At 34.3% G+C, this 27,959-nt stretch overlaps 1 protein-coding gene across 5 annotated transcripts in view; it reads right to left on the bottom strand.

Annotated features, from left to right (window-relative positions):
- XRN1 (5'-3' exoribonuclease 1) overlaps positions 1-27,959 on the bottom strand; it is a 100,873-nt gene that overhangs the window by 47,710 nt on the left and 25,204 nt on the right. For 3 of the 5 annotated variants that reach the window (XM_060149695.1, XM_060149697.1, XM_060149696.1), the window contains exons 14-26: positions 26,465-26,621; positions 24,543-24,662; positions 19,685-19,854; positions 18,364-18,484; positions 18,166-18,264; positions 16,783-16,980; positions 13,908-14,011; positions 11,367-11,498; positions 8,496-8,658; positions 7,682-7,795; positions 5,262-5,360; positions 2,724-2,839; positions 2,064-2,210 (exon numbers count right to left, since the gene is read on the bottom strand). In XM_060149695.1, coding sequence (XP_060005678.1) covers positions 2,064-2,210; positions 2,724-2,839; positions 5,262-5,360; positions 7,682-7,795; positions 8,496-8,658; positions 11,367-11,498; positions 13,908-14,011; positions 16,783-16,980; positions 18,166-18,264; positions 18,364-18,484; positions 19,685-19,854; positions 24,543-24,662; positions 26,465-26,621 — 1,740 coding nt within the window. The remainder of the gene's footprint in view (positions 1-2,063; positions 2,211-2,723; positions 2,840-5,261; positions 5,361-7,681; positions 7,796-8,495; positions 8,659-11,366; positions 11,499-13,907; positions 14,012-16,782; positions 16,981-18,165; positions 18,265-18,363; positions 18,485-19,684; positions 19,855-24,542; positions 24,663-26,464; positions 26,622-27,959) is intronic. The other 2 variants (XM_060149698.1, XM_060149699.1) reach the window with 1 other exon arrangement.

Genomic DNA, 27,959 nt, shown 5'->3' with positions numbered 1-27,959 from the left:
AGGATTTTAAAAGAAGTAATCAAACTAAAATGGCATTAGGATAGGCCCTAATCCAATATGACTGGTGTCCTTATAAAAAGGGGAAATTTGGACACAGAGACAGAAACAAAGGAAAGATGATATGCAGCAAAGGAAACCATAAACAAAATGAAAAGACAACCCTTAGAATGGGAGAAAATATTTGCAAATGAAGCGACTGACAAGGGGTTAATCTCCAAAATACACAAACAGTTCATGCAGCTCTATATCAAAAAAATAAGCAACCCAATCAAAAAATGGGCAGATCTAAATAGATATTTTTCCAAAGAAGACATAAAGATGTCCAAAAAGCACATGAAAAGATGCTCAAATCGCTAATTATCAGAGAAATGTAAATCAAAACTAGAATGAGGTATTACCTCACATGGGTCAGAATGGCCATCAGCAAAAATTCCACAAACAGTAAACACTGGACAGGGTGTGGAGAAAAGGGAACCCTCTTACACTGTTGGTGGGAATGTGAATTGGAACAACAACTATGGAGAAGAGTATAGAGGTTCCTTAAAAAACTAAAAACAGTACTACCATATGATCCAGCAATCCCACTCCTGGGCATATATCTGGAGAAAACCATAATCCGAAAAGACACATACACCCCAATGTTCATTGCAGTACTATTATTTATAATAGCCAAGACATGGAAGCAACCTAAATGTCATCAACAGAGAAATGGATAAAGATGTGGTACGTATGTGCAATCAAATATTACTCAGCTATAAAAAAGAATGAAATAATGTCATTTGCAGCAACATGGATGGACCTAGAGATTATCATACTAAGTGAAGCAAGTCAGACAAAGACAAATATATGATATCACTCATATGTGGAATCTAATTTTCAAAAAAATGATACAAATGTACGTATTTACAAAACAGAAACAGACTTACAGGCATCCAAAACAAACTTATGGTTACCAAAGGGGAAATGTGGCAGGGAGGGATAAATCAGGAGCTTGGGATGAACATACACACACTACTTATATAAGATAGATAACCAACAAGGACATACTGTATAGCACAGGGAACTCTATTCAATATTCTGTGATAACCCGTAAGAGAAAATAATCTAAAAATGAATGAATATATGTATACGTATAACTGAGTAACTCTGCTGTACACCTGAAACTAACACAACATTGTAAATCAACTATACTCCAATAAAATTTTAGAAAAAGATGATATGAAGACACATAAGGAGAGAACCATGTGAAGATGGAAGATTGGGGTGATGCATCTATAGGCTAAGGAACAAAACTCGTGAGGCTACAGGAAGCTAGGAGACAGGTATGGAACAGGTCCTTCCCTAGCACCTTCAGGGGAGGCATGGCCCTATCAACATCTTGATTTTGGACTCTGGTGTTCAGAACTGTGAGACAATAAATTTCTGTCGTTTTAAGCCAACCAGTTTGTGGTATTTTGTTAAGGCAGCTCTAGGAAACTAATACAGGGATCCTCAAATATAAGAAGGTTAGAAACCAGTGGAACAATGGACAGAACATTCAATTGCTAACCAGAAGTACAGCATTTCCTATGAATCGTTGACACTAATTCAGTAAATCTTGGTACTCAGATTTCTCATTTTTATAAGGAGGAGCTGAGACTTGTTGACTTCTTAGACTATTTATTTCAGCAATTAAATTCAGTGATTCTAGGATAGTAATCTATTGTCCAGCTGGAGTTTTAAGAAAATTCACTACGCCAAGAGTTGTTTTGTTTATCCATACCAATCCTCTTACTACTGACACAGACATGCAGAGTAGTGAATAACTTAAGATAGTAAGTTAAGGAAATTTTTAATTAAAAGGAGGCCAATTCTCGCCTTCCTTTTTAATTTTGAATAATATAAGTACAGTATTTTTCTACTCTATTGTAACTAGTGGCTATGATGCTTCATGACACTAAATTAAGTTTATATTAACATATGTCACATTTTACTAAAGGAAACATTTTTCTTATCAGCAAGGCAAAATAGTTATCACATTCCTACATTGTTGGATGCCTAGCAGGATCTTGCTAGGCACTTACCTCTCCAAGTACTCTGCAAGAAGTTGTTCTGCTGCAGATGAATACATCCATTCACTTCCAACTTTCTTAGTATATCCAGGTACCTCCTCATTTTTTTTGTTGAATTTGAGATTCAAACCCACATTTGCTTTATGGTCTCCATGAGGGCTGAATTTAAACCACACACACACATACACACAAAAGTTTTAAAATTTTGTTCAAAGAATAAAAAGCTTTGCTTTCAATTTTTAGAAAAGTTTAGTCTTGACTGGTTTTCTACATTTTAGTTATCATGGTTATTTCCAAAGTAGCCGTAGTGGAAAAACTAGAGGAAAGGCTTCAAAACCCAAGTCAACAAAGCATACAAATAGATTATGTAATTGAGAGGAGAATGAAATAAGGAAATGTAGGGAAATATATAATTGAGATTCACACACACCATCTGATACCTTTTTTCAAGGTTCAATTTGTTAGCTGCTAAAAATAAGAACTGTCTTTCCAAACACCTAAAGCATGTGCCATTTAGATAAAAGATCACCATCAGAGGAATCTATGCATAATTTTTAAAGAAAATTCAGAGCAATTAATAAGAGAAAATAAATACTGAAATATTAACCATTTTATCTTTATTATTTAATTTTTTTCTGCCACTTTAAGTAAATTTCTCTAACATAAACTTACTTTCTCCTAGATCCTCTTCCAATAAAAATACTTCCTGTAAACCTTGAAACAAGGTATCCACTCACTCCAAGGCGACTGGCCAACACATATCCTGGGTTGTACTTTATAGAATATTTCTTTAAATATAAAAACAAAAAGGTCAATTATGGAAACACAAAGCATTAAAGCAGCATTTCTTTACCTTTAAAATCTGGAGATAAGACATCACTAACATTTTGGATTGTGGCAATGTAAGGATTCTCAAAAGTAAGTGACCTATTACCCCCCACCCTGCTTTTTGTTAAAGGATTTATAGGCAGAATATTTCTGCTCCTCTCTCTCCTTAAAGAACAGAATTCCCAAGGATGAATGAAAGGGGGAGGAAACATACAGTTTGTGAAACTGCCTTAAGAAATAAATTCTACAGTAAGTATTAAACGGCAAACTCTGTAGGTGAGAACGATTTTTAAAAAATTAATTTTCATGTTCTAAGAAGGACCTGGTAAAATACCTGGGAAAAATTGAGGTCTTGATAATTATTACATTGAATTAAAACATGAGTATGTCATCAAAATAGTTGCTACTGAGCAAAACTGAGTGTCCTTCATATATAGATATAAGTAATATTTGTTTCCCCAAATCATTTATCATATGAAAATAAGTATGAATAGGCTCATAATTAATACATTGTTAATATAATTCAGTCAATGAAATGTAACCTTTATTTGTGTACTTATGGGAAGAAACTATGAAGACAGTCAAATTAAAAAAAAAATTACCAGATCATACAATTTTTAACCAGGAAGTAAATTACTCACAAATCCAGTACCAACTATGGTAAGCTACCATATACTCCTAACATTATGTATGTAATAATAATAATACATACTTATTTTATATGGATTTCATATACTATGTTCATGTAAATGAATATATAAATATAATAAATATACTATATTTAATAAATTATACAAATATTTTATATTCTTATTTCATGGGAATGTAAGGATTTTTATCATCAGCAAAGCAAAATTTACAGAGAATGGTAAGGAATTATTTTCCACGATTATTTTTTTAATGATCATGTCTACAATGACCCCTAAATGGATAAATTTTTTTAGTCGCCTGGTACATAAAGTCACTATTAAAATACATTAATATGCTAGTAAAGAATGCAACACAATCAAAAATATTATCAGATATAGAAATAATTTCAGAATATAAAGGAAGAATTAAGGCAATAGTTCTCTATCACAGGTAGTACCACTTTTCTAATAAGTATCTGAAAATGTGTTGAGGCACATTCAGTTACAATAATTGACACAGGTTAAGAACACTTAGTGTCCAGGCACCAAGATGCCAATTGTCTTGCCATATACAGGGCAGTCCTATTTAATACACAGTAGTCCTGCTCAAAATACAATTAGTACTCCTTTTGAAAAATATTGGATTATGGTATAGTTAAAGTTAATTAAATCACCACAAATATCCTAGAAATTATAAAATAAAAAGTAGAGAAAGAAGGCTTGAGTAAAAGATAAAGAAAATATGTAAAGAGAAAGAAAGTATACTGGAGAAGGCATGCCTAGCAACACTGTACCCTTAGAATTGGGTAGGCTCTGTCAGATCTAAAAAAAGCCAGGGATGAAGCAACAAGTTCTTCTGCCTCCACTGACTCCCAAACAGAGTTCCAGCTTCTTCATCTAAAGGGCCACTCTCCTGATTTCCTGACTATGCCTTCTGAATTATTTCTCCAAAAGAGACCTGATGGCAAGATTTTAGGGACTTCTCTGCTTTCCATAAAGGTTCCTCACGGGTATGCTGATGCCTAATGCCTTAAACGCATTTCACAGGAAATGAAGTTTTAGATTTTTACTACTAGCAAAAATAAAATATAAGTAGCAACGGCTGGCTGAATGTGAATTAATTTCAGTCAAGTTAATTATCTAATCAATCAATAAAAACAAATGATAGATATCGGGATTATCCCCTTACTTTAACAGAGAAAAATAAAAGGGTGCCATGAACTTAAGTGCAGTTTCCCAATTTTCTCTAGGGACTGTTCATCTTTAGCTGAGTAGAGACATATAACTTTTGCAAGAAGGTCATTTGTTACTTGTAACTAAAAATGCAGACCTTGATTAATTACGAAAGGTTTAAAAAAACCCAAGTCTATTCCCAGAGGGTATGCTAATCAATGTGCCACTGGGAATTCCCTGGCGGTCCACTGGTTAGGACTCCGGGCTCTCACTCCTGAGGGCCTGGGTTCAATCCTTGGTCATGGAACTAAGATCCCACAAGCCACACTACCAACAACCATTAACAACAACCATTATAGATTAATAGTGGGATCTCAGCAGTTTTTCCCCCAAAGATTTGCATGAAGTTTTGAGCACAGATACCACTTATTTTTAACTAATACTAGATACAACTGTGAGAGAATTTAATCAGTGTTAAATAAAATATTTGCAATAATTCAAAGGAGGTACCAAAAATATCTTTCTAACATTTTTAAAGGTAATCAATTCTAAATTAAATCACACGGACTATAGTACTCACATGCTGGTTTTGTATTAAAGCATCAAGATTGGGTTCACATGGAATACTGAAAATCACACGAATCCTGCCTTCTGTAATCACATCCCCTGAATCCTGAACCTTGGAGGGGAAAAAAAAAAAAATCACAGTATGTTTTAGTCTCTTTCACTACATTTTATTTACTTGTTTTTCTACTTATTTGAGTAGTGTTTAGTATTTCTGAAATACAGTAACACAATAAAAGTAGATAGTGGACATTTTCTTCGAATTTGTAAGTGGATGTGCTTATAAATTTGAGTCATTGTACCTTGCTTTAACCAGTTGTTAACCAGCCTTTTAAAAAAAATTAACTTTAATTTGCAAATAACTTCAAACTACCAAAAAGTTGCAAAAATAAAACAAGTCAAAGAACATTTACCCAGATTCACCTATTATCGACATTTAACTCCATTTAACATTTGTGCTCTATGTGTGTATTTACATACACATAATTATTTTTTGAAACTTTCTGAGGGTATATTATATATATCATGTCCATTATCCCTAAATATTTTGGTGCATATTTCCTAAGAAGAGGATATTTTATTATATTACCACAGTACAGTTATTAAATACATAAATTTACAACACAATACTTTTATCTAATCCACTGTCCATACACCAGTTTTGTCAGTTGACCTAAAAGTGACCTATATTTATAGAAAACTCTTTACTCCCTCTACTACAGGATCAGGCTAGGATCAGATATTGCATTTAGTTGTCATATCTCTTTAGCCTCTTTTAATATATCCAGAGCCTTTGTCTTTCATACACTGACATTTTGAAGAATATAGTTCATTCCTCCCTCTCTACCCTGACTTTTTTTTTTTTTTGCGATATGCAGGCCACTCACTGTTGTGGCCTCTCCCATTGCGGAGCACAGGCTCCGGACGCGCAGGCCCAGCGGCCATAGCTCACGGGCCCAGCCGCTCTGCGGCACGTGGGATCCTCCCGGACCGGGGCACGAACCCGTGTCCCCTGCATTGGCAAGCGGACTCTCAACCACTGCGCCACCAGGGAAGCCCCCTACCCTGACTTTTTAAAAACATTTCTACATTTGGGATTTGTCTAGTGTTTCTCGTGATTAGGTTAATGTTACATATTCTCAGCCAGAATAGTGCACAGAGGATGTGTCCTTTGTAGAGTACCCCATCTGGAGGTACATGATGTTCATCTGTTCCTCACTATTTTTTAATTTTGATCACACAATCAAGATGTTGCTCAATTTCTTTACTGTACAGTTATAGTTTTTTGTTTTCCTTGCAACTAAATAAACAATCTGTGGGGAGACACTTTCTAAGACCATGAAAATATCTTGCTCCTGATCAAAAATTCCCCTTAGATTTAGCTTCCAATGATGATTGTTGCCTGATTCAATCTGAATCATTATGCTTGTTAAATGATGGTTTTCCAAATCCCTCATTCCCTCCACAATTATCCCTGACATGATAATACAGGCAAAAGTCTTTCCTTTCTCCATTTATTTACCTATTTATTATCACTATGGAATCATGCATTCCTATTCCCCGCCCCTGATGGTTTATAATTCAATATGTACTCAATTACTTTGGTACTTAAACAGTCCCAGATTTGGCCGGTAGGAGCCTCTTCAACCTGGTACCTGTGTACCACATATGCTCACATCATTCTTGTGAGTACTTCCTTGCTTTCCCGCATAACTAGTAGTTCTAGGCTCATCGTGTACTTATTCTGCCTCAGCCCTGTAATCAGCCATTTCTCTGAGAAGGCCAGTTCCTTTTTGTGGGATATGGTGTTAGAGATCAAGATCAGAGTGTTACATGCTACCAGGGTATCTTTGCTTCCAATCCTTATGAGCAAATAGGGCTAGAAAATATATGTACGTATAGGCACATATGCATTCATATTATCTACAAACATACATAAATATACCCATATACATGTGCCTATATACATACACATACACACGTATAAAGTATTTTAGCAATCATGAGTTCACATTAATACCTCCAATTCTAATCTGTTCCCACAGGTCCTTTCTTGCATTCTCCTGTTCTATACTTACAAGTACCTTTTCCCATGTGAGAGCTGGAGTTCCCCAAAACATCAACACATTTATCAATTCATCAACCCAATAATACATTGAAAATAATTTCAGAATTGCTTCGTCCGTACTACAATAAATAAACCTATGAAAAAAGAGATTAGAATCTGAATTCTGCTTCTACCACCTCCTGATCTCAGTGTGCTCAACACTAAAGATATATAGCCAAATATTGTGTTTATAAATTAGATGAATGAACTCTTTCTTTTTTCCCCCTTCAGTATTACATTTTATTTTATGCCTAAATGAAGAGAAGTTAAATAACTGTATTAACTTGAAACCATAAAGAAATTTAATAGTAATAATAACAGGTACTAACTTCTCCAGTGCATCCATAATAGGGTGTTCCCAGCATAAAAACCATACTTCTAGGAGGAAACAAGTCATCCAATGTTTTAATATTGGAGAAACGGGAGTCAAAAGCTCGGATGTCCTATGTAGAATGAAATATAAAAGTGAATCGTTACAGTCAAAATTTCTATAGACTGCATATCAAGATTTTTTCCTATGGGATTATGACTATGCTGTCTACAAATGTCAAATGTAAAGATTTTCTACATAACAATACCAGAATCTAAAATTTATTATCTCCTTATATGCCAGACACTCTTCTAGGTACTTTACATATTTATTAGTTCATTTCATCCTGAAGACAACCCTCTGTGGCAGAGACCATTACTAGCCCCACTTTATAGATGAGGAAACTAAAGCACAGAAAGGTGATCTTGCCCAAGGTCATATGGCTAAGAAGTCAACTCAGTCAGTACTCTTAATCACTATGCTATACTGCTTCCCCCAAATTACATGATCACTACATGCATTTAAAAAAATTTGCCCCCTTACAACATCTAAGATCACAAACACAAAAGCAAATGCTTTTTGTATTTACTAATTTATTTAAAGCAAACTTTTTGTGAGAATAATAAATAAATACAAAAGAAAAGTTTCCTAACCATACACAGAATGAGTGTCTGAGCGTGTTATACTCCTTTTAAACACTACAGTATTTTGCAAATTACATTAAATAATAATATCTATTATATATTGCTGCATATTAATATGATATAGTGTTTTCTTTATACAGTGTGCAACAGTGTACATTAAGATAGAATTGAGACCTGAAGGAGACTTACTTGGACAATAGTTTGATAAACAAATGGAAGAACTTGTTTTGACCACTGTTTCTCTAGACGGACTTCACCATTTTGATTTACTTGGTATTTACGACCTGTGAGTAACTGACCATATACAACTGCAGATGTTTCATTTATTATTATTCCTTTTCTTCTCAGGTAGCTCAAAGAAAAAATAAAAAATAAATATAGATGTGTATGAGTGTGCATATATTCTAAGATGATAATCATCATTCAAACTACCAATTCATAATCAAATGCTTAAATAAACTTTAAATAAATATGCTAGCAGTTCTGAGTACCTAACTTAAGACTTTTTGCATTATCCTGTGGCTACCTTTCCCAAAGTCTGTAAGATTAAATAAGAACTCATAGAGTTGTAAGAAACTCCTGTGTTTCATACCCACTAGGCTGGCTATAACAAAAAACTGAAAACAAGAAGCGCTGTGGGACTTCCCTGGTGGCGCAGTGGTTAAGAACCAGCCTGCCAGTGCTGGGGACACGGGTTTAAGCCCTGGTCTGGGAAGATCCCACATGCTGTGGAGCAACTAAGCCCATGTGCCACAACTACTGAGCCTGCGCTCTAGAGCCCGTGAGCCACAACTATTGAGCCCGTGTGCCACAACTACTGAAGCCTGTGCGCCTAGAGCCCGTGCTCTGCACCAAGAGAAGCCACCACAATGAGAAGCCCGTGCACTGCAATGAAGAGTGGCCTCCACTCGCCACAACTAGAGAAAGCCCACATATAGCAACAAAGACCCAATGCAGCCAAAAAAAAAAACAAAGAAAAGTGTTGGAAAGGATGTGGAGAGACTGGAACACTTGTATACTGCTGATGGGAATGTAAAACAGTGCAGCCACTGCGGAAAACAGTTTCACAGTTCCTCAAAAAGTTAAACAGAGAACTGCCAAACAGCCTGGCAATTCCACTCCTAAGTATGTAACCAAAGAACTGGAAACAAGTAATCAAACAAATATTTATAGACCTATGCTCATAACAGCACTATTCACAATAGCAAAAAGGTGGAAAGAAGCCATATGTCCAACAGATGAATGCACGAACAAAAGGTGGTATATCCATACAATGAAATATTTGGCCATAAAAAGAATAAGTATTGACATATACTACAATATGTATGAACCCCCTAAACATGCTAAGTAAAAGAAGCCAGACACAAAAGGTCACATATTATGTGACTCTATTTATATGAAACATCCAGAATAGGTAAATCCAGAAAGAGAAAATAGAGATTGACAGGGAGGGGCATTCAGTGAGCCTTTTCAGTCTAAAGTAGGGGTTGGCAAACTATGGTAACGGGCTAAATCCAGACTGCCTCCTATTCTTATAAATAAAATTTACTGGAACACAGTCAATCATTTATTTAATATCTATGGCTGCTTTTGTGATATAACAACAGAGTTGAGAAGTTGTGACAAAAACTGTAAAGTCTACAAAGCCTAAAGTATTTAGTATTTGGCCTTTACAGAAAAAGTGTGCTGATTCCTGATATGAAGATGCAATCGTTCTTCACCTGAGGGATATTTTCTTGTCTCCTTTCCATTTCCTCTTTCTAGAACTCCTCTCAGCTACATATCAGAAATTCTGACTATACTATTTTCATCTCTTTGTGTACTATGTGCTGAAGAAATTCCTTAGCTTGATCTTTTAGCCCACTGATTCACTTTTCAGTATGCCCATATTACTATTCAGACCATCTACTGAGCTCATTATAGAAATCATAATTTTATTTTCGTATATGTGTTTATACAAAAATATATGTATTATATAATATACACTATATATAGTTAAATAACATTATTATATATACATATATTTTATATAGCTAAATTAAAATTATGGTGAAAAAACCAGATATGTTCCCTACCCTTATGGAGCCTACTATCTATGAAAAGAGTCTTAAAGTAACCACATTCATAAATTTATTATTATGATTCTATTTATATGCGATAAAAGAAAATTCAGAATGATGTGAGCTATGACAGGGGTATCTAACTTACACTATTGGGAGGCCAAAAATGCTCTTCTCCCCCTGACAGCTGTGTTCATCTCCTTTTATGCTGGATAGCTTTTCATGGTCTTTTTACATATTTCCTGTTTAATCATCTTTGAATAAGGATATTATGGCCTGGTATTAGCTCCTATAATTGTAGAAGAGGTGTCTCCTTGAGTTCCCATTTATCAATGGATGCTACTACAGTATGAACAGGAGGGCTGACTGATATACATTTATAACACCATTTCACGTGCCACTGTCAGTTTCTATTATTCTGTTTTGGTTTAGGGAATTCTAGTGTTTGGATGAAAAAGGAGAGGTACTGTTAGGGTGGGATCATGGGACACAAAGCACCCTGAAAATTAGCATTCCAAGGAGGGTTAGCTTCTTCTTTACTTAGCTGGTATAGACCTTGCATTTCTGAATTCAGAGCATAAGGGACTTGGGTGTAGGGAGGAGGGGAGTAGGGAGGAGGGAAGGGTGAAGAACAAAGGAGAGTATGCCCTCCTATTTTTATTAGTTACATGTGGCCAAGAAATTCAATGGCCTTATGGTTAGTGAAATTAACTCTCAAATTCAGGCAACTTATGAACTGTGTATTCCTAGTGTAAGTGATTATGTCTTTTCTTTTTTTTTTGTACATCATGAAGTATTTTAGTGACAAACTGGGCAAGGCTCGAACTGCTGCTAACCAGATTTTATTTTAAATTAGAACTCATTACTTTTTTAGACCATAAAATGAAGATGCAGTCAGTATTCAGAGTAATCACACTAAGTGGAAAATAAGTTAAAAAATAAGTACATTAGACAACCACATTCTAGTTCAATGACATTAAATACTATTTATGACACTCACTATTCTGAAATTCCTTGTACTTCTTTTGTCCAGTTAGATTGTTCTTTGTCTCCAAGATGGACCACTTTAGAGGGTGGTGCAGTTCTTCCCAAATAAAGCTTCTGTGTTCCTGCAGGTTCTTCCAAGTAAAACCTTAAAAATTAAAATTATATTACCCGCAAATTTGTGGTTTAATATAGAGTTCTAGTAGTGTGAGTCTTCAAAGTGAAAAGATTTCTACATGGTATAACGGCAAAAACACAAAAAGCCTCCTTTTTAAAAACTGTAATATGAATTTCAGAACAAACACTTGTAAAAAATTTTAATCAAAATTTAAAACAAATTATTATTCTTTCTCTATAAGAAATTAAACTAAATACATAATAAAAATATAAAATTTTAAAGAATTAATACTCTCAAATTCAATAAAGTAGTTTTTTTTTTTTTTTTTTTTTTGCGGTACGCGGGCCTCTCACTGTTGTGGCCTCTCCCGTTGAGGAGCACAGGCTCCGGACGCGCAGGCTCAGCGGCCATGGCTCACAGGCCTAGCCGCTCCGCGGCATGTGGGATCTTCCCGGACCGAGGCACGAACCCGTGTCCCCTGCATCGGCAGGTGTACTCTCAAGCACTGCGCCACCAGGGAAGCCCCAATAAAGTAGTTTTGCTAAAAAAGTTTAACTTGATTCTAATCAAGCCACTATACCTAACTCCCAGTTTACAGGAAACATGTGGGATGGAGGACCAACTTAAATGACACTAAGAGGAAACAACTAGGTAAATTCAGAATTCTAAAAAATAACTGGCTTGGACTTTAAGAAAAAAGGCAGGGAAGTAAGTTTAGCCAGGTCCTAGGATATAAAATCAACATACAGAAATCAATTATATTTCTATATACTGGCTGGGGAAACTGAAATTGAAAACATAATACTATCTATAGTTGCTCCAAAAAGTTTTAAATACTTAGGTAGGTATAAATCTAACAAAACATATACAGGTTCAGTATGCTGAGGAAACAAAATAGTGATAAAAGAAATCAAAGATTAAAATAAATGGAGAGATAAATGGAGCTTCATTTATCCATTTGGATCAGAAGACTCAACATAGTAAAGATGTCAAATCTCCACAAATTATAAGTTTAGTACAATTCCTATCAAAATTTCTCAAAGATTTTTATAAATATAAAAAAAATTATTCTAAACTATATATAGAAAGACAAAGGACCAAAAATAGTTAAAACAATTTTGAAAAAAAAAAAAAAGTAAGGAATCGCTCTACCTAAGGTTAAGACTTACTACATAGCTACAGTAACAAGACAATGTGGTGTAGGCATAAAAATAGACATAGAGGCAAATGCAACAACACAGAGAACCCACAAGTAGACCCATACAAATATGCTCAACTTATTTTTGACATAGGTGTAAAAGCAAACTAATGGAGGAAGGAGAGTTTTTTCAACAAATAGTACTCGAGTTAATTCAATATTCATAGGTAAACATATGAAACTTGACCCAAACCTCATACCTTATATAAAAATTAATTCAAAATGGATCATGGATTTAAATGTAAAAGGAGAAGGTAAAACTATAAAACTTTTTGGAGAAAATCTTCTTTGGGACCTAGGGCTAGGTCAAGAGTTCTTAGACCAAAAGCACGATCCATAAAACTAAAAACTGATAACTGGACTTCATCAAAAAGGCAGGGGAACTGAATTTTGATGATTAAAAAAGAATGTTCAATACCAGTTCATACTGGTACTGACTTCTCATCAACAAAATTACGCAACAAAACACAACTGAGATACGTTTGCAGAGACCTAAGGAAAAAGGATTAGGCCTCTAACTCTAAACCTATGCATGAGAAAAACAACCAAAAAAACCTTTTGGATATGTAATAACTCAGAAAACATTAACATCCTCACATTTTCTCCGAAAAAAAAATTACTTTAGAAAGTTCTAGACATGAAAAATAACAAAAGAACAAGATATCAGACCAAGTAAAAGATGACAAAGAATAGCTTGTCTAAATAATCACTGATAAAATGATTGTGAACTTGAATAAAATGTTAAGAAATTATTTTTAGAATAGAAGATACGTGTTTTTTAATATATTATTTAAATGAAACCTGGGAAAGGCATGGAAAAGGTAAGGTTACATATGCTATTTATTCTTGTCAGAAAGAAATATATTTGCTAATTTATATAATGATAACTGGTAGAATAGAATTAGGATATAGAACCTCCAAGCTATTGAAAGGAAAAGAAGGCAAAAGGGAAAAAATAATATATGCATCTAAAATATGCATCTCAACATTATAAAGCAACTATACTCCAATAAAATTTAATTTAAAAAATAAAATAAAATACTAATAAAAAATATGCATCTCAAGGTATGTACAATAAACTGTCAATAGTGGTTGAACCTGGAGTGGTATGATTAGAGGACTTTCATTTTCACTATAGAGTGTAAATATTTTACAAATATTATATCAGTTAAAATGTATGAATAAAAGCCAACAAATAGCAAAGCACATATAAACTTTAAAAATTATAAATAAAATCTTACTTAGTTTCTCCATCTGATACACCAACAACTCTAGCTTCTTCAAGATGAGGCCAATTAACAAAGAGAGACTTCCCAAGCACTGATGAAGCTATATTTTCTACACTCTTAAAGTAAAAACAGAAAAGTTCATTCATGTTTTAGGTCCAAGAGAGAATTTTACAGAGGCAAAATTAAATAATTAAAACTGGCTTGTGTTTATAACAGTGTACTTAAAATCTATAAAAACCATGCCTTAATAATTAAAACAGATATAAAATATTATTTGATGGCTCAGGCCAATTATTCCCTATTAGTAACTGCTCTTCTCAGCTTTATTCCCACTTAATTATTCCATCCACTTGAATTCAATTTTTAAAATTTCTCTTCTCTAAGTTGTGCCTTTATTGCCAACTACTCTCTGTCTTTCTAGTACATTTTCCAGGATTCCTGTTCTTTTACATTTTTTCCCTTTCCTTTAAGTTTATTTATTTTTATTTAAAAATTTTTTTTGGCCATGTCATGCGGCATGCAGGATCTTAGTTCCCTGACCAGGGATTGAACCCTAGCCCCCTGCAGTGGAAGCATGGAGTCTTAACCACTGGACCACCAGAGAAGTCTTCCTTCTTAAAAAAAATTTTTTTTTCAGTTGTTTTTACTTATCTGCCTTTCTTTATTCTTTAATTTATTATGAATCTGTATAAGTTTACCAACTTTACCTTCCCCTCTGCCAATCTCTTCTTATTAGAAGGGAACTATGACCAACTTAAAAGTAATTTTCTGCAGTATAAACATCTCAACACTAGGAAGCTTGCCTCCTCATTTGTTCAGCAGCACTGGCAGTTATTAGTGAAGGATGGCCCACTGATTTTAATCCTAAATGAAATTACTTGGCGAGAAAACAGGTTTCAGTAAAATCAAACAGAAGAACACTGACCTATAATGTGAGTATTACTGTTCACAATAATAGCCAACATTAGTAGAAATAATGTTCAGCAAGAAACCTAGGTTCTTAGTTCTGCTGCTAACTAGCTGAGTGAATGTCCCTTTCCCAATCTCCATTTAAGTTTTTTAATTTGTAAAATTAATGAGCTGGATTAGCTGCCTCACAAAATTCCATCCAGTTGTAAAATTCTATGATTCTATTATTCTCATGATTATCAGCTTATTTTTCTCATGGAAACTGAGAAAAGTGAAAAGAACAGCATAGATGTCTAGAAAAGGGCTATTATTATTTCATATCAAATAATCAGATAGCATAAAACAGAATCTAAAATATGTAATTCATTTCAGTTTGTGGTTGGTATAATTAAATAAGAACACTAGACTTATTTCAAGTTAGAAACTATGGGTCCAAAATTGGGTTCTGCCTCTCTTCAGCTATGGACTCTTAGGCAAATCCTTTAATCCCACTGAGTCTCAGTTTTCTTTTATGAGAAGAAGTTATAACATCTACCTCACAATATTTATTTAAGGATAAAATAATATACACAAAAGTTTTTTTAAACTATAAAACACTGCACAGTTGGCCCTCTGTATCCATGGGTTCCACATCTGCAGATTAAACCAACTACTGATGGAGAATATTTAAAAAAACAAAAAGAAAAAACTCCAGAAAGTTTCAACAAATGCTGGCAACTATTTACATAGCATTTACATTGTATTTACAATTATTTATATTGTATTAAGTATTATAAGTAAAAGAGATGATCTAAAGTATAAGGCAGGATGTGTGTAGGTCATATGCAAATATTACACCATTTTATATAAGAGACTTGAGCATCCACAGATTTTGGTATCAGTGGGGAGTCCTGGAACCAATGTCCCATGGATACTGAGGGACAACTGTATAAATATTCTGTATGAAATAATACCTTAAGTACAAATTCTTAAAAGGAAACATTATTATTATTATTACTGTTGGTCAGACAACAACTTTGTGGTAGAAACTGAAGTTGAAATATAAATTTTGATTCACATTTTTTCTTTTCATTATGCTTAATCATTATTAGCAAATACTTCTTTAACAAATAGAGATGACTATTTTTAGACTTTTGGGGGTAACTTTTTATTTTATTTACTATATTTAGACATCTCTTACAGTGAACATATAAAAGAATGACTATTCTGATAAATAAAACAAGTTTCAACATTAGAACTAGGCTCCCTTAATTATCCTTTTCCCTTCTTTCCTAGATTAATCCTTTCCCCGTAAGCCCTAGAGGCAATCCACTTCACATCCTTTCCCTCTACAGTGCCTTTAAGACCTCCTTTCTTCTTTAGCTCTACCTCTCTTCTTTTGTACGGATTTGCTAAATGAGCTGCCTCTTCTTTACCTACAGTTATGTTTCTAGCCCTCTTTTCAATGATAAACTTCTTAACCAAGGGCTTAAGACTTGCTACCTCGACTTCCCACCTAACGAGTCCCGGATTAGTACTTAGGAATTGGACTTCTGCCTCCAACAACCTATGGGAATGGAATCCTCAAAGTCCAGTAATGATGCCCAAAGGACAAACTCACAGACCTTATTTTAGTTTTCACTCTTCTTGAACTGTATGTACCATCTACTCCATGCTTCTGTGACACTACTAAACATGGGAATTATTCTCTTTCTTCTCTGAACACTATGTAACTTTTACTGGTTCCTTTTCCACCCTTTCCACCCATGGGTACTTCCTCATGCTGGGGCCTTGAACCCTGAGAATCCCCTTTCTTCAAGGAAATGAGCCCCAAGGCCCCAGCCATCACTTCCTTGCCAACACCCTACATATCCCTATTGCTTTACAAGCTCTAGCTCCAGGTATTCAACTGTGTATAAGTTGCCTTTCTTTTTTAATTAATTAATTAAATTATTTATTTATTTTTTCATTTATTTTTTTCGGTACGCGGGCCTCTCACTTTTGTGGCCTCTCCCGTTGCAGAGCACAGGCTCCGGACGCTCAGCGGCCATGGCTCACGGGCCCAGCCGCTCCGCGGCATGTGGGATCTTCCCGGACCGGGGCACGAACCTGCGTCCCCTGCATCGGCAGGCAGACTCTCAACCACTGCCCCACCAGGGAAGCCCATAAGTTGCCTTTCTTGACTGAAGTTTTTCATCTGAACCACAGAACACAAAAAACAATTTGACTATGTATTTCCCCAATTCTTCCAAGGATGGTACATAACTAGTACCATTCTAAATGCACAAAAGGTAAATTAATCTATTATAAACGAACGGATGACTTAGGGCAAGAAGGCTTAAAACTCTTGTGGAACTCTGTTGAGAAAGGCTGAAAGGGCGGCTCCAGTTAAATGTCCTAGCACCAACTTGAAATTCTATTACTGATAATTAATCCCCTCAAGCCAGTGCCTCTCCCATTTTAACTTCTTTATTCCAATAAACAGTAATTGTTTTTCAGTTAATTAGTCTGATATCTAAGAGTGATTCATATTTAATATTTTCTTTTTCTTTTCATCCCCTATTTTTGAACAAATGATGAAACTTGTGAATTTTATTTAGTCCTGTTCATCTAGATCTATTACCACTTCCACAGTTTATGTCCTTATTGTCTAAGGCTTCTATAACCACAACCTCAACTTGCAGGCTTTTCCATTTTCTTCCATTTTTTTGTATGCACTTTAGTCTACTATATTGCCACCAAATTAATCTTTATGAAAATACCAATTTCAAGATAACAGTCATGAAAAATAAGTCCAAACTCCTTAGCCTGGTATTCAAGGTCCTCCATAATCTGGCCTCAATCTGTTTTTTCAACCTTATTGTCTATTATTTCCCAATATAAGTCCTCTGATTCAGTCAGGTTTATCTATTCCTTCTCCTCAAATACATCACATTTACTCTAAAAAAAGAAAAAGTATTAAAAAAAATTCAGACCTACAAAAAGGTTAAAAAAAATAAGATAATGTATCACATTTATTTTTTACTATAACTCCCAGCTCATGTTATTCTTTTCAACTGGAATACCTTTCCCCTCCTTTTTCCTCTTTGTGATAATCTTTCTTTTAGCACCCAGCTCAAGCTTATTTTCATTTACAGATCTGTACTTAATCTTTAGCTCACACAGCTCATCTCCTCTTCAAATTCCTACAGCATTTTTTTTGCTCATTATGTCACAATTATATATGTCCTTTAATTTGTGTAAATGTTTCTTTACTTTACCCTTATTTCCTGTGAACTTCTGGAGTTACTACATGTTATACCACTTTGGAAAACACGTTGCAGCTAAAACAGTTTTATGCATAATAAGCACCTAAGAAATATATAATGAAGAAAATACTTACAAGTTCATCTGATTCTGCATTCACTAATATTTCCAACATCATGTTTTCTCCACGACTGCTTTGCTGGAATACTTGAACCCCACTTTTCTTCAAAAAAAACTTTAAAAGAAGTCATAGAATTTAATTTTAATTTTTTCTCCATTATCACTTCACATTCAATAAAGTGAAAAAATTTTATGAAAATAAATAGCCACTGACTTTGTGTTTGATGTGTTTCAAAGTAGGAAATCCACAGAAATATAATGCCTTTTGGTCAACCCTGGTTATTTTGTTTTTGCTTATGTCTACACGCCAAGCATCTAATGATATTATTCTATACCTAGAAAATAAATGGAGGCATTTAATTTAAAATTCATACATTGCAAGCAATCACAGGTTTTCAGCATTCCCTTCAGTATTTTGCCAGAGTCCTTCTTGCTTTTAACAGGAGAATTAACAATTCGTCCTTTAAGAGAAAGAAAATATAGAGCAGCAGATTCTTCGTTGGTATTGATCCAGACACAACCATGCCTGTAAGATACTGAGTGGACGTCCTCCCCATTAATTTAAAAAATATATATATTAAAAAAATAATATATATAAAATATATAAATTATATATGTATATATACATGATTTTTATACTAAAGGAACATACAAAACATACTACAAATCTCTATATCCTCCATGTTCCAAAACCCAGAATGGAAAATAAACATTTTATAATGTCTATTTCATCTTTCTCTTTGTTTTAACATAAGGAAAAATCATAACTGAGAAACGTTTATCTGCAACACGACTGCCATCTAGATATTATTTGCAGAGAAGATGAGAGAAGAGAAAAAACAAGGAAGACATCTTAATGAAGAAGAGAAAGTAGAAATAGGTTTGAGGCAAGAAACAGAGGAGCTATTTTTTTTTTTTTTTTTTTTGCGGTATGCGGGCCTCTCACTGTTGTGGCCTCTCCCGTTGCGGAGCACAGGCTCCGGACGCACAGGCTCAGCGGCCATGGCTCACGGGCCCAGCCGCTCCGCGGCATGTGGGATCTTCCCAGACCGGAGCACGAACCCGTGTCCCCTGCATCGGCAGGCGGACTCTCAACCACTGCACCACCAGGGAAGCCCCCAGAGGAGCTCTTTTATTTCTTGTTCTCCTTCTTTCCAGTTGGGTGGTTGGGGAGTATAAGAGGCAAAGTCATAGCATGTCAAATAATGCTGAGAGCAGACACTGGCAATGGAAACAAAAATTCATAGAACTTCTTGAGGGAGAGAACAGATATATACAGGGGCAGGACAACTTTAACAGAAGATGAAAACAGAGAAGCAGAATTGGACCAAAGCAGAGAACTATAGAAACAACTGTGAGAGAGAGAGAGAGAAAGAGAGAGATGCTATGATTCTTGGCAAGTTGCATGTAATTCATTATCAATTGACTACAACTGTCATAAATTATTTGTTAATTCTCCAAGTAGATATTCAAAAGCTTGCTTTTTTTTTTTTTTTTGAGCTCTCTGTTGTTGAAAAATTACCAAACAACATTACCTGGCGCAGCATCGTCCTATGGCAGGGAACTTTTCTGGCCATGGAGAGGGGTACGTGAACTCTGTCTCGCTATCATACCAGCACATTAGGCACTCACTATGTTGGTTTCTTTTCCTCTCTTCTTTTTTCAGGGAGTGGTTGCATGTCTCCATGGCTTCCAACAATCGCTTCTGAATATAAAGATTGGAGAGAGGGGTTAAAAATACAAAAAGTCTGTAATCTCAACATACAGAATAAATATTTTCCCTAGGAATACAGAATTACTATTTGTGTTCTTGAAAAACAAAAATCTTAACTAATACAATTCTTTTCCATTTCATTAAATGAAAAACAGATGTGCTATTCTTGTTTCAAAGGGCCCTAGAATATTGCTTGTCACTACAAATTCCTCTGAAACTATCACTCTAACAGCAATCACTAACGTGTGGATAAAATCAGCAGAAAATCAAAATTTAAATATGCATTGATCGTAATTATAATTTATCTTAATTCACTGCTCATTGATCTCTTACTTTACAAATTGTACAATGGTATAAGTATGTTCATCTTTCCAATTATCTTTTGTATTTAACATAATTCCAATCAAATCACAATGGTTTAAAATACTTCTTTTTAAAGGACAAAATGATGTTAGCGTTCATATTGGAAGGATGAATGTGTGAGCTGCACAAAGTTACCAGGAACTTGTCTTACCAGATCCTATCACTTTTTATAAAACTACCTGTAAGCAAAACATTTAAGTATTGACACCACAAGAGACCCACAGACCAGAAGAACAAAACAGAGTTCAGAAACAAATCCAAATCTACGTCAAACATGGTATTTCAGATATTTAAATAACGCTTTTGTCATAACTAGCTATCCAGCTAGGAGAGAAAGCACATATATTTTCCAATATCATACCGTATATAAAAGCAAGTATCAGAGTAATGAGACAACAAAAATAATGGGAAAAAATCTAGGAGATTATTGATAATTTGGAGTGAAAAACTCTTAAATAAGGCAGGAAAAAGCTGAACAGCTTTAAGGAAAAAGACATTTTTCAAGTAAAAGAAAATGTATGTGATAAAAGATGTCACAAAAAAATCAACAGGCAAATGCCACACTGGGGAAAAATATTCCTAATATAAAAAGAGTTGTTCAAAATCAAAGAAAGAAAATGAGGAAAAGGATATAGACAGACAATTTACAAAAGAGAAAATGCAAAAGACAAACATACATCAAAATATACTTAAATTAGGAATCAGGGAAAAATAAATTTGAATGAATGGCATTCTTTATCATCAGTAGACTTTATCATCAAAATTAAATAAAGCAATAATATTCAGGACTAGAAAAGCAGAGAAGTAGGCACTTAAATATTGCTGGTGTAAATTAGACCAGTCTTCTTGAAAAAGAAGACTGGTAATATTCATTAAAACAAAAAATACACATTCCCATTAACCAAGCATTCCTGCTTTGGGGATTCTACCTTATAAAAATAAAATCTCTGATATATAAGAATGCATTAACAACAACAACAGAAAAGAATGCATTAACAAACAAACAAAAAGAATACATAAACACACAAGTCCTTTTTTCATAGCATGTGTACAGTGGCAAAAAACATTAAGATTCATAAGAATTTACAGAATTAGTATGGTGTGTTCCCATGTACCTTTCAATGATAACATCTTACAGCCACAGTACATCATCAAAACCAGGAAATTGACACTGGTACATCACTACTACAGATTTATTCGGATTTCACTAGTTTTTATATCTAAATTTTGTGTGTGTATACAGTACTATGGAATTTTTATCATATGTAGAGATTCATGTAACCACCACTAAAACTGGAATACAGAACTGTCACATCATCATAAAGAAACCTCTTCATGTTATCCCTTTATAGTCACACCCTATCTCCAACCCTAACCCCTAACAACCACTGATGTGTTTTATATTACAATAATTTTGTCATTTCAAAAATATTATATAAATGGAACTATATAAAACCTTCCAAGATTGACTTTTTCACTCAAATGAACTTTTTTCCATCCGTTGTTTATATCAATAGTTCTTTTTATTGCTGAGTAGTATGCCTTTATATGGATGTACTACAGTTTTTTTACTCACTCACCCATTGAAGGATATTCAAATTTTTTCCAGTTTGGGGTTATCACAAATAAGTTGCTCTGAACATTAGTGTACAGGTTTTTTCAACATATATAGCCAGCTGTTTCAGCACCAATTGTTGAAAAGCTTTTTCTTTACCCATTGAATAGCTTTGATGTCTTAATTGAAAATTTATTAACTGGACAAGTATAGATCTATGTTTGGACTCAATTCTGTTCCACTGATCTGTCTGTTGCCATGTAAATAACATACTCCCTTGATTACTTTAGCTTCATGGTAAGTCATGAAATCAGAGAATGAAAGTCTTCCAGTATTGTTTTTCTTCCTATAGATTGCTTTGGCTACTCTAGATCCTCTGCAATTTCATAAAGACTTTAGGATTTCTGATTTCTACACAAAAATCTGCTGGCCTTTTCATTGGGATTATGTTGAGTCCAAAGATCAATTTGGGAAGAGGGTACATCTTAACAATACTAAATCTTCTATTCCTTGAACATGGTATGTCCCTCCATTTATTTAGGTTTCTGTATCTCAACACTATTGTAGTATTCAGTGTGCATGCTGTTAAATTTGTAACTGTGTATTTTATATATCTTAATGCTATTGAAAGCAGAATAAAAATCTTTTTATTTAAAAAAATTTATATTTTCCAATTGTTTACTACTAGTATATAGAAACAATTGAATTTTGTATAGATTTTATATAGATTTTGTATAGATTTTCTGTGACCCTGCTAAATTTCCTTATTGGTTAGAGTATCTTTTTGAAGATTGCTTAGAATTTTTTATATATGTAATAGTGCTATGTGCATATAAAAACAATTTTTCTTCTTCCTTTCTAATTTGCATGCCTTTATTTCTTTTCCTTAATACACTGGACTTCCAGTACAGTAATAGAATTGGTTAGAATAAACATCCTTGTCTTACTCTTGATTTTACAGAGAAAACATTCAAAATTTTACTATTAAGTATATTGTTAGCAAGTTTTTTTAAGATGCACTTTATCTGGTTGAGGAAGTGTCATCTTATTTCTAGTACTGTATGTTGAGCATTTTTATTATAATTGGATGTTGAATACTGATAGTGTGGTAAATCACATCGCAAATCAACACTGTTTCTAAAATAAATGACATTTGGTTATGAGTATTATCCTTCTAACATATTATTGGATCCCATCTGGCTTTATTTTGTTAAACGTTTTTGCATTTACTTTTAGGAAGGATATTAGCAAGTAATTTTCTTTTCTTGTAACATCATTTACTATGGGTATCTGCATCATGCTGGTCTAATATATTGGGAAGTGATTATTCCTATTCTATGTTCTCAAAGTTTGTGTAAAATTAGTATTATTTCTTCCTTGAATGCTTGCTAGAATTCACAAGTCAAGACATCTGAACCTAGAATTTTCTTTGTGAGAAGATTTTAAATCATGAAACTAAATGTCTTTAAAAGATATAGGACTACTCAGATTTTTACATGTTTTTTGGTCAGTTTTGCTAAACTGTGTCTTTAAAGAACTGTGTTCATTTCACTTAGGTTGCTGAATTCGTTGTCATAAAATTGTTCACAATATCCCTTACGGATTCTTTTAATAGCTGTAGAATTTATAGGACACCTCTTCTTTCATTCCAAATATTGGCAATTTATGTGTTCTCCCCTCGTGCTCTGGCTTTTCTCAGCCTTTCTTGATCTGTCTAGCTAGGATTTATCAATTTTATTAATCTTTTCAGAGGACCAACTTTTGGTTTCATTGATTTTTCTCTATTGTTTGCTCATTTTCCATAGATTTCTGCTATTTTTATTTCCTTCATTCTGCTTAGTTTGGATTTAAATTGCTCTTGTTTTTCTAGCTTCTTATGGTAGGAAGCTTAATTTATTTTAAAATGTCTTATTGCTTAGGATAAGCATCTAGAACCTTAAGTCTCCCTTTAAGCCTTGCTTTAGCTTTATCATAGATTACGATACGTGTTCTCATTATCATTCAGATAAAGTATTTTCAAATATCCCTTTTAATTTCTTTAATCTATGGATTATTTACAAGTGTGTTATTTAATTTCAAAATATCTGTAAGTTTCCCAGAGAGTTGTTACTGATTTTAAATTTAATTCCATGTGGTCAGAGAACATTCTCTTTATGATTTCAACCCTTTTAAATTTATTCAGACATTTTTTTTTTTCTTTGGCAGTACGCGGGCCTCTCACTGTTGTGGCCTCTCCCGTTGCGGAGCACAGGCTCGACGCGCAGGCTCAGCGGCCATGGCTCACGGGCCCAGCCGCTCTGAGGCATGTGGGATCTTCCCGGACCGGGGCACGAACCCGTGAACCCTGCATCGGCAGGCGGACTCCCAACCACTGTGCCACCAGGGAAGCCCCAGACATGTTTTATGTCTCACCAAATAATCTTGGTGAATGTTCTTTCACTTAAAAATGTGTATTCTTTAGTTGTTGGGCACAGTGTTCTACATATATTAATGAAGTTGAGTAGGTTTACAGTGTTATTCAAGCCTTTCATTTCTGGTAATGCTCCTTGTTCTGAAGCCTACTTTGTCTACTATTAGTAAAGCAATGCCAGCTTTCTTATAATTAGCATACCTACAAGTTTTGATGCACATAATGAAGATAAGAGTAGTTAAAACTCATTAAAAAAACAAAAATGGTGATTAAAATCCACTGCTTATTAATTTATGTGAAATAATATCTGATTAAAATATACATGTATATATAACTATTTCATGCACTGACCTCATCAATAAAAGGTATTAGAACCACAGCTTCCCATTCCTGTTGCTTCCCATTTAGGTCAGTTTTAAAATCAGGTGGATAATATTCTATAATTGGCGAGTCTTCATCTGTCATCAAATGCTGTGAAAATATAAAATAGTGTAATAGAAATGTAACAACTAATATCAATGTAGCTTTTTGTTAATATATTTATAATATTTCCTCAATTGTAACAGTTTAAAATTTCTAAGCAAAGCAAAAGTAAATTTTCACATCTTAGATATGTTGTGATATACTTGTTATATTTTGATTTTCAAGTATGAGGCTTCTAATTTCACCACCATTCACCACTTTCCTGTTCCACTAAGCTAGTTATGTAGCAAAACTATCTTTACTCTGAATTTTATCATTTCTATCTTCTATTGTCTTTTCACTTTACAAGGCCTATCTAAATTGTTTTCCCATTCAGACTTCAGTTCATTTCACACACTCCATTTTTAACCTTAGGCAATTTATTTTCATGTCCTAATCAACTGATTTTATTAAGTTATATAAAAACTAAGATAATTTAAAAAGAAAAAAAATCCTAAAATCCAAAATCTTTTTACTACCAATAGCAAAGATAAGAAGTTCAATATGACGTGTTTATCAGAGATTTTATAACAGAAGTAGATAAAGAAAGTTAAAGATGTCTTCTAGGAATAGAATATAGAAGATTATGATATAAAAAATTTAAAGAAACAGCATATTTCTCAAGGTCATATTCAAAGTATTTAATAATCAGCAAGTCATGAGCACAGAACAATCAAAACAGATGTGGCTATAAAAACCTGCATGGTTACTGGTCCAGAGTGGTTGAGTATCAATCCTTAATGTATGTGAAGGTAGGAAAAAACCATCAAAGAAACTTAAGAAAGAAAGGCCAGGGGCCAGGATGAAGGACAGGTTAAGTTTCAGAAAGATACAGAAGGAAGCCTGATACTGTTCAAGCAGTGAAGGCAGGTGTGTGTGTTTGTGTTTATATGTGTCTACTCCAGTTCCTTGTACCAGACCATGGAATTAGAAGAAGAGATTGATGCTCTAGAAGAACTAAATGAAGTTTACTCTCAGAATCAGCTTAGCAGGCTTGGCTTAATTTTGGTGACTCAATCACCCCTGAAATATCTTTTTCCTGTTACGTGAAATACGTTAACCAGAGAAAAGCCTTTTATTCCACAATTTGATAAATGAAATGCTTAAAATCCAAATATAAACGGAGGTAATACTTTTGTTGATATAAATAACTTATTAGAATCATCCGTATTCTAATAGGTAGAGGGTAAAAGAGAACTGAAATGAAATCTGTAAACGTTTGGACAAAGTAGATGGCTTCGGATTTTGCCTATCTCAGTTTACTTTCATCAGTGCAGAGACAAATTGAAGATGTGCTTAAAGGTACTGAAAATAAAGAAGCTATGCTCTGAATGGCTTATGAAATTTGTTTGCCTTTTTAAAACAAAGCTAACTTGGGGACTTCCCTGGTGGCGCAGTGGTTAAGACTCCACGCTCCCAATGCAGGGGGCCCAGGTTTGATCCCTGGTCAGGGAACTAGATCCCACATGTATGCTGCAACTAAGAGTTCGCATGCCACAACTAAGGGGCCGGTGAGCCACAACTAAGGAGCCCACCTGCCGCAACTAAGGAGCCCACATGCTGAAACTAAGGAGCCCACAGGCTGCAACTACAACCCGGCACAACCAAATAAATAAAAATAAAATATAAAACAAAGCTAACTTTAAATCAAGCAACTACTTTTCAAGGGACTTGTTTAAGGAATCCTATATTTGAAACTGAATATAAATATATTTAGCTATTAAAGAAATTTGGGTATGATGTTTCTAAGTTTGCAGGAGGAGCTTCTAAATATTAAAAAGACCGTAAACACATTTAATTCTAAAACTCACCTGGTAGCATGTAGGAAGTAAATTTTTGCTAGCTGCTGGAAGTACAGCAAGAAGCTGTTCAAATGGCTTAAAAGGTTTTCCTAGTTCAAAATGGATTTTGAGTGTACTGATGTTGCGGATATCAGATAGGAAAGGTGCATAATGGTACGGATAAAACCTATAAAACAAAACTGAGTTTTAAACAATTGGCAATTTTATGAAACAGGTCAATAGTAAGTATATACTTCTCCATATTCTATTTTAACAACACATGGCAATAATTCTAAAGACAAAAAAATCATTCATAATTCTGCTACTTGAATATAAAAAATCAGCAATGTTGGAGATTTAGGTCATTTGATGGCAACAAATATTCTATTTCCTTAATTTTTTAAGTGCAGTTTCACACTCAAAATTTGGATGCATGCAAGGATATATATATTAATAATATATAAATATATATAATATACAATTTATTATTTATATATATAAATAAGATAATGGCTGTTCAGTTTCGAAAATGTTGACTGTGAGTCTTCCAAACAATAGATTCTTAGAATGAAGTAATGAGGTAGTCAGAAGACGTTCAGTTAGCTCATGTGGGCCTGAGCTTCTCTCGTAAGGACAGAGGGAACAGTGAGTCTGAGCTCATATGGCTGTTACTGGTCAGTTCTAAGAACTTTTATCTTTGCATTAGTATATATATATTGTGTTTGTGGTAAGAATTAAACCACTTATCAATCATACACACCAACTATTTTTGTTTTTAATACCTTCCCATATTTAACTACAGAAAAAATATTTTTACAAAACTTGAAACATACAATTTTTAAAAAACTTTCAATGTTCTTAATGTTTGACTAAAGATACCAACAAAACAATGAAGAAATTTTTTTTTTTTTTTTTGCTGTACGCGGGCCTCTCACTGTTGTGCCTCTCCTGTTGCGGAGCACAGGCTCTGGACGCGCAGGCTCAGTGGCCATGGCTCATGGGCCTACGTGCTCCATGGCATGTGGGATCTTCCCAGACCAGGGCATGAACCCGTGTCCCCTGCATCGGCAGGCAGCCTCTCAACCACTGCGCCACCAGGGAAGCCCAAGAAATATTTTTATATTCCACAATTATGTCATACTTCAAAAGGGTGGGAAAGTTTAGGAGGCAGAATGGCATGTGAAACAAGGCAAAACGTATAGACTTTGGGAATCAGACAGCCTTGGACTTGATTCTTGGGTATATGTCATCTTGGAAAGATTACTTAACCTCTCTAATCCTCATCTGTAAAAGGCAGAGAACAATGCTTACTTTAAATAGTTGTGAGGATTATATGAGAACATGCTTTTCAAGTGCCTAGCCTTAACGCCTGGTAATATAATAGGGATAACTTATACTCACCCTCTTAAAAAATGGCAAATCAAGGATTTTTGTCATAGAATACTCTTCAGAGACGCCCTGAGAATCATGTTAGTTATTGCAAAGATTTCTAAAGGCTATTAGTAAGTGAAATCATGTGAAATTA

This window comes from Lagenorhynchus albirostris, chromosome 5, assembly GCF_949774975.1.
Source record: "Lagenorhynchus albirostris chromosome 5, mLagAlb1.1, whole genome shotgun sequence".
In the NCBI taxonomy this organism is placed as follows: domain Eukaryota; kingdom Metazoa; phylum Chordata; class Mammalia; order Artiodactyla; family Delphinidae; genus Lagenorhynchus; species Lagenorhynchus albirostris.
This window is presented reverse-complemented; position numbering and strand designations above follow the sequence as displayed.